Here is a 12,888-nt window from a genome sequence, read left to right on the forward strand (position 1 = left end):
CTTGTTATTACTTCAATCACATATAGATCTTTTTGCTAGATCCCCATCTTTTATGCATGGATTTCCCTATAATCTGAAAGAGCAAGCGGTGGCAAATCTCCTGCTCTCTTTTCCAACAAGACACAGTCAGTCATGCTGTTTATGAATCACACCGAAGATGTCTTCCTTTCCACACCTGTAAACTGTGCAAAGTACACCCCATACCAGAGGTTTGGAATCCATTTCATTCCATAGGGATTTAGTCTGTTCTCTATTTGTAATGCAGTCTGGTCTGTATATCCATAGGCCTTACAGTATTTCCAATATATCCTTGGACCCAAAAAGTGGGACAAGGGCAACAGCTCTTATAATCTGAGTTATTTAGTGTTATGAAATCCCATCACTTAATTCTTGGAATGAAACTTCCATGAATCAGGGGGTATTGTGTAAGTGATGGGATTTCAATGCACTAAATAAATGCTACTATGGTGCTGGCCATAGTCATATGAAAACAGAGCTTGGCGTAATTTCCAGAAACTTCTCAAGGGCCAATTAATTTCAGCCAGCAACCACACACCCCATGCTTGTAATATGGGGATAACACACCTCGCCTGTAGGTTTTGGGGGAGGACAGCTGAGCTAATAATATGTACAGAGCTCATTGTGCCATTTGGAGCAAGGGAGCGAGCACCAGCATCACAACTCATGAGCCTTGCTCTTGTGCAGGCTCTGCCAGCAATTTTATAAAAGCCCCTTTAAAAAACACCACCACCACCATCTGATCCTTGCCTGGCATCAACTGGCACTGCCCAAGGATACTGCAAGGGTCCTGCCACTAGGGTATAAAGTTCTCCCTCTGAAATTTCAGGCAATTATGCTGACTTCAGAACTCTACATGTGGTTTGAGAGATGCTTACCTGGCTGTAAGGCAGATTAGATGAATGTTTTATGAACATCTGATAGAAGTGAATCATATGCTTGCCAATGCACTTACTGTAGAATGGACCTCAGTAAACCATGCCGGGCACAGGGAAATTTTCTTCTGAGCAAATATGATTAAGATTTGCACCAGAAATGACTCAGCTTCCTCCTCCTCTTAGAATCTGGTCTAGTTTACTGCCAAACCTGAAACGGCTAAGACCCATAAAGTGACTGGAAAGCCTGCAGAAGAGGAAGAAAGAATCACTTGATGGAAATAGCAAGTACTATATGGAAGAAGAGGGTATGCAGCAGGAATCTTTCAAAGAAGACACTGACACCGCTTGGAAGAGCTAATTTTGGACTACAGGTCCTCTAATCCCTGCTGTGGTCCTCAGAGTTCAAAAAGTAAATTTTCCAGGAGCTGCATATCGGTACCCATACAGTTCTAATGAAATTTTGGTTGTTTGTATAATTTGTGACCAGTGATTTAGCTAGTGGCAGTTAAAAATGCATAGGTCTTGAGCCCATTCTTCTTGTTTTTAAATCATTTTAGTTTTAATTATTTATTTTATTAGATTTATACCCTGCCCATCTAGACCAAAGGTTCAAAACACTAACCAAATCATAGGAAGAGTCATACTCAATCAAACCAAAGACCTGTCTAGACCAGTACTGTATCCTGTTTCTTAAGACAGCCACTGAGAGGCCTCTAGGAAATCTACATGCAGGACACACATGACTCTTTCCCTTCTTTGCTGTCTAGCAGTCGGACGCTTTCTGCTATGCTAAGTGGTAGGAAAGTATGTCATCTATTTAAGGGCTATAGTCAGTGAGTTGGGAGTTACAAATTTGTGCTAGGAGCCACAAACTGCAGTGCTGCAGTCAAGACTCTGCTTTTGACCTGGGTTTGAACCTGAGTTCAAGTACTTGACTTAGCCTTCATCATTCCAAGGTCAATAAAATGAGTACCCAGCTTGCTGAGGGGTGGAGTGGGCGGGACAATGTATACTTTCCATAATTAAATTGTAAATGGTATATAAGCAGAACACTTTGCTTTACTTTGCTGTGTTTTTGTTTTATGGACCTGTTGAGAGATAACATGTTTATTATTGACAGCTCTTTTTAATAGGGGTCAATAGACACTTTTTCATCCAGTCTGTCCCTGGAGTGTATGTCTAACTAGGAGCTCAATTTAAACTGCAGCTTTAACTGCCTTTTAAAATATCATCTACAGTATTCTGTAAATCTTAGAAATCCTTGTATAATAATGTCAGCATTTCCTGTATATAGCTGCAGATCGAAAGCTTTTTGTTTGTTTCTTTACTAATTGGATTCTAGTTGAAAGTTGCAGGTCAGGAAGCTCAGCTTGCTAATGTTGTCACATTATCTGTGTTTTTGGATGAACTGTATTAAATAAATTAATTGTTTTTGTTGTTCTGTTGCTGCTGAATTTATTTAGCATTTTATGGGTTTACCCTACCCATATTTGCTGCATTTATTTTTTTAGTGCAAATTGTTTGATATATTTTAAATGAAAAAGGGGACAAAACATTCTTAGCTAAACTAAATGAATTCATTATAATGAGCAGGAGCAAAAGACAATTGATCTAAAACAGTGGTTCTTAACCTTTTTGAAAGAAACGCCCCCTTGAGCCATTGAGGAAGTTATCATCGCCCCCCTCCCCACGGTGATGATATTTTTATTTATTTATTTATTTATTTATTTATTTATTTATTTATTTATTTATTTATTTATTTATTTATTTATTTATTTAAGACACTTAAATCCAATGACCCCTGTAAACAAAATTCAATTCCAAGAAAATGAAATGCCCCCAAAAAGTAACATTTAATGATTTAGTTGCAAGCGAATTTTAAGACGCAAAAAGAAATATAAAAAGGGCATAAAAACAAACCGCAATGCAGGAACTAAAGATTTCAAGACGAAAACTCTGAAACTAAATTAAGATTGGAGGAAAATATATATTCATGCACACTGTAAAAAGGCTGCAGCCATCTTCACAGGGTTTGGATTGCTCCAGCGCCCCCCTACCGCCCCCTTCTGCTCCAGCGCCCCCAAACCGCCCCTTTTCATTCTACTGCCCCCCTGAAAAATGAAATCGCCCCCTGGGGGGCATTAGCGCCCACGTTAAGAACCACTGATCTAAAATATGGTGACTCAAACTGATGCAGTTTATTATATTTATATTCTACCCAAGAAGCTTAGAGTGTGACACGTACATTTGCTCCCTCCATTTTATCTTCACAACAGCCCTGAGAGGTAGGTCGTTACTGAAACACTGGCAACTCAGTGGGACCTAGTGAAAAGAGTGGGGATTTCTGAGTCTTCCCAGTTGTAGTCTAGCACTGTTCCTATCTCACTAGTGGAGTATGCCTGTTGAATCCCAGAAAGGATATTCTAGATCTGGTGGAGATACAGAAAAGGATAACCAACATGTTTACACACCTGGAGCAAGACTTCTGGACAAGGGCTTTCCAGGTCACCAGTCTCTTGATGAACAGACATTAGCATTTCTATTTTCAGAAATAATTACTATTGAGTCAGAGAGCTTGTTCCTTTACATTCCACAAAACATATAAACATCTTCCTTGTCCTCTTTTCTTGATTGATACTTCTCGCCAAGCATTTTCTGTACAATGGAGTTTTGTTTATGCAAGAGCAGCGGTCACTTAGTAGCATACACCCATCGGTCGTTAGGAAAATACATCCCATGACCTTAGTTAGCTAGAGAACCCAATGGTTCTGAGCGTTCTTCTTTGTGAAGCAATGCAATACAGTATATATATTTTTAATTGTCTGATGCCTTTGAAGGATGTTTCTCCCATTCCCGCACTGAAGGATCTTCCTAATGCCTGTCCGCTTAACTTCTTTATACATAATACGAGGGGATATCTTCTTGTCCTTTGATTTAGGCAGCACCATGCCGCGGGCCACCCCTGGAAGAGGCCCAAGGCTGAGTGTCCACCGAAGAGGGTCTTTCTTGCTTAGTGTCTGTGGCAAGCTTCACCGATGATGGGAAGAGGTTATCTGTTGGGAGGTGAATCGGGTCCCCCCTCAATGCCTCAGCGCAACAGTAGGCCTAGGAAGGCGAGGTTTTAAGGAGGGTGTGGAGCGGAGCTGGCATGAGCAACGGACCCTGGCATCATCTGCCAAGGGACTGAGCCATGACAGCTGCCCAGAGCTGCCAGATGTTGCCCCCAGGAGGACTCTGCCAGACCCATGGAAGGCGATACAAGGTCCAGCCACTCCCTGATAAGGGACTTAACCCTGATGGGCATGAAAGAGACTTATGGTGTCTTTAAAAGATTTACAAAATCGTAATGTTAAGAAGCTTTCTCGGAGGGGACTCCACTTAAATCAGGTGCTTCGGTTAACGCTACCTGCCAGTTTCTGTACATATAGAAAAACACAGGGGATGCGGCCCCTCCTGTTTGTTTAAGTGGCTGTTAGAAATCATATTCACCCAATGCATCCCGTATATGGCAATTCGTAGGGATAGAAATCAACACACACACACACACACCCATTCACACGTTTCTATCTTAACACGAAATTGCCAGCTCTCCAAGGTGGCACAGGTTTTTTTTTTGACCACACCCAAGATGGACGGAGCCAGCCACTCCCTCCCGAGAGGAAAAGCGGGTGAGGACCGCCGAAGAGAAGGCGCGCGTTCCCGCTCAGAAGATGGCCGCCGCCGGGAGGCCATGATTCTTAGGACAACGGCGACTCCTCCGGCCACACTCAAGATGGACGGCGGGAAGGCCTCCCCCATTCGCAGCCGCTCGGCCGGGCGGAGGGGGCGTGGCGCGGCTGCTTTCGGCGCGGCGCCGCGGTGACGTCACGGGGACGCCGGGTTGCGTCCTGCCGTCGCCGGGCTGCGTGCGTCCGTGCGTGTGCGTGCGTGCGTCGGGGTGACGGAGCGGGCCGGACGCGTCCCTTTGTTGGCTCAGCGGCGCCTGTGAGGAGGGAGCAGCGGCAGCAGCCACCGCGGCGGGTGTTTGTGAGGGGGCCGCCCAAGGGAGGCGGCCAGGCCGGAGCCTTCGAGTCCAGCTCCCCCACCCCCTCCCTCCACCCCTCCCGTAGGCCGGCGGCCCGGTGAGGCCGGCCTCCCGCTTCCAGCCTCCCTCCCTCCCTCCTTCCTTCCCTTCTTCCCCGCCGTTTCGGACTCCCGCCGCCGCCGCCGCCATGGACTCGGACGAAGGCTACAACTACGAGTTCGACGAGGACGAGGAGTGCAGCGAGGACAGCGGCGCCGAGGAGGATGAGGAGGACGACGACCCCGACGACGACCCGGACGACGGCAACCTGGACCTGGGCGAGGTGGAGCTGGAGCCGCCCGTGGGCGGAGAGCGCGACGGGCTGATGGGCGGCGAGACCGGAGGCCTCGGGCCCGGCAGCGGAGGAGGAGGCGGCGGTGGCGGCGGGTTGGGAGGCAGCGGCCTAGGCGGGCCAGGCTCCGGCGGAGGAGGAGGAGGCGGTCTGGGCCACGAGCAGGAGGAGGATTACCGCTACGAGGTCCTGACGGCCGAGCAGATCCTGCAGCACATGGTGGAGTGCATCCGAGAGGTCAACGAGGTCATCCAGGTGCGCCCGCCGCCCCCCTCCCTCCTCCCCGCCCGCGAGAGAGAGAGAGAAAAGGGGGGGCTGCTGCTCGGGGAGGCCCGCGCTCGGGCAGGGAGGGAAGGAGGGAGGGGAGAAGGGGAGGCGGAGGAGGGCCCTCCTCTGGCCGCCGCTGTGGCGTGTGGAGGAATGCGGGGAGAGCCCCAGGGCCGGCGGGATCGGGGGGGGGGGGGAATCGGCTCCCGGCGGCGTCTTTCCGCCACGCCTTCCCGGCGCTGCCCGGCGGACGGGTTTCCTTTCCTCCCTTTCCTCTCCCCCCCCTTTCCCTTCTTCTCCTCCTCCCTTCTTCTCTTCTCTTCCCCCTTTCTCTCCTTCTCCCTAATTCTGCCGGCAAAACAAAGAGCCTTGGAGGCACCTTCGATGCAGGAAGGTTTTAAGGGCCTTTGAGTTTCATCCCTGGCCTGGAGCGACAGGCCTCTCAATGGAGCTCCCCCGCTCAATGCCTGGGCTGAAGTGGGCATCGATGGTCCACAACAGCCTGTGCCAAGTAAAACAAGGTGCCAGGGGGAGTCTGGTCCTGTTGCCACAAGGAAAATCCCTCCTCGCCCTTTTTCCTAGCCACTCAAAAGAATACAGTAAGAGCATTCTCTTTTGGCTAGTGCTGGTTGCAGTTTCCTGCAACAGCAAGTGTGTGTGTGCGCGCACGTGTATGCATGTGTGTAAGCTTTGGGGGACAGGAATATTGTGGTCCTCCAGATGTTGCCTGACTGCAGCTCCCATTAATTGCTGTGTTGCTGGCTGGTGGGGATTGCAGGCCAAGGTCTGGAAAGAGCACAGTATTCGCTTGCTGCTCTAAAAGGAACAAACAGAAGGCGTTTTCTTTGATTATATAAATGTCAACAAATAGGACATAAACTTTTGTGAGTGGAGGCCATCTCCATCAAGATGAAACAGGATCCTCTAAGCAAGAAGAGAGAGTTACTATATATGTATATGCATGTATGTAAACAGTGGCGTCAGGTGGTTATGAAATACAGGAAGGTACACCTTGCTACCAGTTTTATTTAAGATTTAAATGTATACAGGACAAGCAGTGCCGGTTCCTAGCTTGCAGCAAGTGAAGATAGCAAATCTGTCATGGTTGTGGTATGATATCTAATCCTTCTCCGTTAGATAAATCCGGGAGGTCAGTTAGGTTTGTCTCTGCAGTGTCAAGACTTGAACTCCAGTCGCTCTCTGTGTCACGTTCTCAGTTGTCCTGTGAAGCTCCTCAGTCTGGTAAAAGTGACAACATCCTAACATGACTCCTGAATGTTGGATTGATTATTCCATTTGTAGTTATTGTGTAGTTGAAGGCTGAATAATTTCAGAGAATTTTCATTCCATGCCCACTCATTTAGTAAGCATAATGTATTTATGTTATGTTGTGGGTAAGTGATATAGATACTGGAACTTAAAGCGTTGGGAGTTTTAGAAGAGGTAGCCATGTTAATCTGCAAGAGTATCAGACAAAATAAAAAAGATAAAACTGTGACACCTTAAAGACTAACTCATACTTTAATGTGAGCTTTCATGGACCTTCTTCAGACATAGGTACAATACAGAGATTACTTGTTGCCTTCTAGCATGTTTCCCTGAAAATAAGACAGGGTCTTATATTAATATTTGCTCCAGAAGACACAGCAGGGCTTATTTTCAGGAGATTTTTTTCATGTCCAACAATCTACATTTATTCAAATACTGTACAGTCATGTCATCTTCTGGTTGCTGCACAAGGGTGGAGGGTGGGGTTGCACTAAATGGGGGCTTATTATTGGGATAGAGCTTATATTATGAGCATCCTGAAATATCATACTAGGGCTGGTTTTCAGGGAAGCAGGGTAGCTGCCATGGAGATCTCACCTTCCTGTAATGTATTGGCCACAGTTTATGTGCCATAGAATTCAAGAGTGATGTCATTACAGTGCTTTTTAGATGTGTCTGTATACTTTTGGCATTGCAGAAAATCAGATTGTGCAAAAATGTTCACATGTCAGTGGATAAATGGCTTTATAATCTTTATTATATGTTGTTCTGTTGAATATTCCTAGTTCAAAAAGTAGGACTAGGGAGATGTGAGCTCCCTGACATTTGCATTTAAAAATCTTTACTTTCCTCTGGCCCACACGGTGACTTGCACTGATACTTAAGAACTAGACTTTTTAAAGAGCAGGTAAAGCTCATATAGTATTTCTTATTTGTGTTTTTAGTAGGTATTTCTGGCCATATTTAGTAAGCTACATTCTATCAATATAGCAGGTAGTGTTCCATGGACATACTGAAACTTTACTGTAAAGTATTTCTTTGTACATGCAAATTCAAGTTGAAGTGGAGTTAGAGTAGATTTTCAGGTGTCCAAGGAAGTTCAAATCAGGTAGTTATAACCCGGAAGCAGGCTGTATCTGTCTTAATTACTATAGAACATCTTTAATGGTGCAGTTTTGTCTGCACTTTTGTTTCAGTTAATGCTGAGAGGTTTTCCTTTTCTGTTCGTATCTGGTTAAAGAGAAACCCCCTGCTAAGATGATGAGCCTTTGCTTTCTATGGTGTTCTTTGGCCGAAACTGAGTTTGGCGCGGGAGATACTGTCCGTTGAGTGTCTCCTGGCAGATTTATTTCATTTTGCTGTGGAAGGGGTGTGTGCAAAAGTTCTCAAGCCTTTTGCTCTTTCAAAATTTCACTCCCTTCCCCCCTCCCGCTTCTCTTCATAAGTGTAAAAGGAGATGAACAAATGCATTAGAGTAGAAAGCAGTGATGGTAGGGGGCAGCACTCTAAGGTTTCTCTTAATGGCAGAATCTAGGAAGACCGCTGCCTAAGAATGCATTCAGCTAGTCCTCAGGGGGTTTTGCTGCTTTTCTTCTTCATAGCTTGATTCTATATAGAGCTACAGAGAAAGCTCTGTATAACCTATTGTGGGAGTAGGGTCCTTGAATTCAGAAGGGCTAAGCATGGCCACACAATGTGTCTTCTGCCACTAAGGGCTGTGTAGAATATGTCAGCTAGGCAAAAAACATTTTTGTTTACATCTGTTACTTAAAGATGTAATACTTTCACTTTTAAAGGTGGGGTATGGTGCTAAGAACCACAAATGGCAGAGTTGTTGAACTTAGTCCTCTGCGTAGCTTTCCATACTGTTACCTCTTCTTCCTTACTCATCCTGGCACTCATCCTAGTTAGAGAGCTGGGTTAACATGTATAGATTCTCTGATGGGATGGGGGGGGCAAAGTTGTTAATCCTCTGAAGATTCTCTGAGGCAAGAGGAAAAGCAGTTAGAATTGGATGTTCAAATCACAAAGCCTTTGTGATAGCTCATGCAGGAATGGGTGTGGATGAATTTTGTTTCGTGCTTCTTCCAACCACAGTCAAGCAGTCTATATATGAGGCTTCTCTTCCTTGAATCTTTAAAATGGAGTCACAATATAGAGGGTGCATCACGTACAACACGTATCTTTGTGTTGTGCATTCTAATGTTCAAAAGAACCACCCTCAAGTTCAAATGAACCATTGGGTTAATCGGACAGCAGACATATTCCCCAGTTTTAGCCAGAGCTTCAGAAAGTTCCCCTTTTTTACTGCAGGTCCCACAGTTTCCCAAGTAACATAGCAACTGGTTGCCAACGGGAGCTTTTCCAACCCATGGTCCTGGGATGCTGCTGTTGGATGATATGGTCTCCCCTCCCAACTCAGGGTTTGGATTTTTTGGGGTGGCTGAGCTAGCATATGCTTATTACTTTGTGAATACTGTCTGCCATTTAGAATAATCAAGAATCTTGTATTCTGGGAAATGAAGCTATTTAGAATAAGTATCATTTTAAGTTTCTTCTCTAACAGATACAGGAACTAATAGTTAAATCTTGCAGAATTCTTTCCAGGGCACCATTTTTCTGTAGCTTCACACTTGAATAATTAATTAAGGAATCTTGATACTTGGAAACTATGAAAATGGAGCATTTAGGTTTATTGCTTATTTTCCTGAATGTGAACACTGACGGCTAATCCACATGTTTTTGTAATATCAGAGTACCAGGATGCTGTAGCAAATGGACAGGCCTGCTGATGTTTACTCTTCTTAACATGCATAGATATAGGATCTGATCCTTTTCTAATTACTATTTGTATGACTTTTAAAGAGTGCTTGTAGAAATTTAACAGTTCTGGGTTATGTGAACCTGTTGAATGGCTTCCTTGGGGTGAAGGAACAGAAATTTTAACTTCCAGTGCATTGCATTTAATTTGCACATACAAGCTTTTGCTCATTGGTAGTAGGAGACACACAAACAGAAAATACAGCTGTTAACCTTGTGATAAAGGAAAGGACAAGCCAGCAAAATGCTTTCAAATGTTGTGTAGTCTTCACCTTGGCCAACCACCAGTAAACAGAAATTATTTTATAGAGTGAGAGATCTTCCATAGATATTTGTATATCAGATTTATCAAATTTGTGCCCAGAGGTGTGCAGGCAGAGAAATTTTGGTACATTGGAAGACTTGATCCTTTTTTTTTAAAGCTTGAGGCTATTGATGAGACACGAATGACAGTATACTGGCAATTGGACTTCTAATCTTTAGATACTTATTTGCAGAATTCCATGATAATACATTTAAAACCAGTCCAGTGATGATAATCGTCAGAATAGTTTAAAAGGTTTCCCCTATGAAGCTGTATGGAGGAATGGATAAAAATCTTTGCCTCATCCTATTTTTTTTTCTTTCCACCAGGCTTTGCATCTGTACACAAAGACATTACATCCGATGAAACATGGTGCATAAGCAGGCCTTGTGGGAGTTAGCACGTGTTTGTGTTTCCTTTGGAGATTTTTTTTTCCTGCTCAAGATACGCCTCTCAGAGGCAGCCATATAAACTGAGCCCATTTACTTTGGCATGCCCACCTCCTCTTTGAGTGAAATGTACTCATGGCTTTGGAGAAGCAAAAATGTTAGGGCCTTTTTTCCAGGATTGGCTGCTGGGATAGCACAGTGCCAGCTACCCTCCCTAGTTCCACCATTGGTTGTTTGATTTCTCACCCTTTCTTTGTCAGCGTTCTTCTCTTGTGCAATTCCCATGTTCTTCCTACAAGAGAATCTTGTGTGGAGTCGCCCTGTATAGGTTATCCATCTTGCGTTCTACATCAGTGGATCCTAAACTTGGGTCCCCAGGTGTTCTTGGACTGAAAGTCTGAGAAGCCTTCAGCACTAGCTGGGAGTTGTAGTCCAAGAACATCTGGAGACCCAAGTTTTAGAAGCACTGCTCTAGATGAATTGCACCACAGCCTCTGTCACTAGGTCCACGCTCTGTCTGGGTCCACGCTCTGTCTGGGTCCACGCTCCCGTCCTTTTGCGCCGGAGATCACGATCAGCGAGCCACTCTTCGACCTGGGAGAAAGGTTTTTGTCCCACCTCCTGCCAGAAGTGCCTCGGCGATCACAATCTGCGGAACGATAGGATGGGAATGCGGACCCCGCAGCATTAGCGCGTCGGCAAGTGGACCTTCCGGCCCCATGGGGCTGGATCCTCATTATCTCCACCAGTGCAGGGGTATTTGTATACAAATTAGTATCAGAATACCCCCATCTCTATCTCTCACCCTAAGATGGTGAAGACTGTAGTTCAACACATCCAAAGGGTGCCAGGTTCTGTTGGTTAGCATATATGTTTTCCTGTTTGTGACTGATGTGGTCTCAGGGGCTTCTATAGTGCAATTCAGGATATTGTGTCAACTTAGAAATATATAGACAGAAGGAGCAAATGTAGTGTGGAAATACAATCAACATAACTCTGCAAAAAGTTAGAACTAGCTTAGTCCTCACATGCTGCATTTTAGGTGGAAAGCCTTCTCTGCTGGATGTTCATGCTTTTAAAAAGTCTTCATGTGACTCTACTTATAGAAATATTAGACTGTCAGAGAGAAACCTGGGCAAAAGGCATTCTGCTTGGAGCTAGCTTTCTTGAATGGAAAACAGCATTCAGTGTTGTGAGCTCAGCTTACAATCATCCTATCTAGGTTTATGTGCTGCCCATATACTGTGTGTAGAATGTACATTTATACATGGCCGCACCTTGTGCCTGTGAGTAACAGGAAACAGGCACGCAGAAGTGGTGCAAAAGGAATGTGTAAGGACACCTATCATAGGATCTGCAGGCTTCTCTCTGCAAGAGCAGCAAAATAAAAGAGTTTTTAGTACTTGAGAGACCAAACAAAGTTCAGCAGCAGCATGCTGCGCAGTTCACTTCTTGATTAGTAGGTTACTGGACTTTCTGTTTAAGCTGCTGCCTGATTAAAGACATGCTTTCGGGAAGACTTGTATTGTGATTGTAAATGAAGCCTAAACTTTGAGCACCAAAGAAGAATGTGCAATTTCATAACGGAGAGAATGTCAGCCTTTGTGATGCCACTGCCACTCTCTTTAATAGAAAAAACAATATGAAAAGCTTTGGAGTGTTATTACTTTGCTTTTCCTCTTTTGTAGGACCAGGAAAGTTCTGACAGATGAAATGATCAGTGCTCTTTTATTCTGGGCACTTACTATCCAGTTGTTATGCCCTTCACCCTTCTGCTATATTTCATTCCTGCCCCACTGTAGCATTGTACACAAATATGATGGGAACACAAGTTTTGTTGATGTACCATAAACAATCATGAAAGAGAGGATAGAAAACGAAGTAAATAAAGACACACAATTTTAAGAAGACTTAACATTTTCTATAATAGCTTGAATGCAACTTGATGCTGCAAGTTGAAGGTTGAGTGAGTTTTGACAAAATCTGTACAGGTGGAAGAGAAATTGTGTTTAAAGATATGCGTTATATAGTTCAGCTAAAAAGGAGGAGGTTATATTGGGAGAATATGAAAGGGTGTCTTAAGGAACCTTGTAATTAGGGGCTCAATCAGATGCTGACCATAGAAGAAATACCTGCACGTATCCTGTTCATATCCTGAAGCCCCACCAATCTGGGCTCCAGATCCCTATTCGGCTTATCAGGACTGAGTTTTCCAACCAGGTGATGTCTCTTAGGAGTAAGAGTGGTGTGAACCCAAAGCATCTAGAGTTTACTATCCTCCTCACTACCTGGGTGAACTCTCAGGTACACATCAGGGAATGCTGTGGGCCTCCCCCAGCAGGTACCATGCCTCATTTCCTGAGTTGGTTGCTTTTTGCCAAGCTCACAGTATCTCCTGAGGCTACTACTACTCGGGCTGTCCAGTCTTCCTGGACACTCCGTCCTGGCACCAACGAGAGCCTTCATCCACTGTTGTGAGGCCTGCGCCCCTCAAGCCCAAACTGGCTCCTTTGCTACCCCCCTGTTTCTACTTAGGCCTTTGCTAAGCCTCACACCAAGCACCAACATCCAGATTTCGAAGGACCCCT

General features: G+C 44.9%; 1 protein-coding gene across 1 annotated transcript in view; it reads left to right on the plus strand.

Moving 5' to 3' along the window:
- Positions 1–5,012: 5,012 nt before the first annotated feature.
- Positions 5,013–12,888, plus strand: part of ARIH1 (ariadne RBR E3 ubiquitin protein ligase 1) — a 51,712-nt gene continuing 43,836 nt past the window's right edge. The window contains exon 1 of the mRNA XM_072982149.2: positions 5,013–5,506. Within this exon, the coding sequence (XP_072838250.2) occupies positions 5,108–5,506 (399 nt within the window). The 5' untranslated portion in view covers positions 5,013–5,107. The remainder of the gene's footprint in view (positions 5,507–12,888) is intronic.

This window comes from Pogona vitticeps, chromosome 12 (genome assembly GCF_051106095.1).
Source record: "Pogona vitticeps strain Pit_001003342236 chromosome 12, PviZW2.1, whole genome shotgun sequence".
NCBI classification, from domain to species: Eukaryota; Metazoa; Chordata; class Lepidosauria; order Squamata; family Agamidae; genus Pogona; species Pogona vitticeps.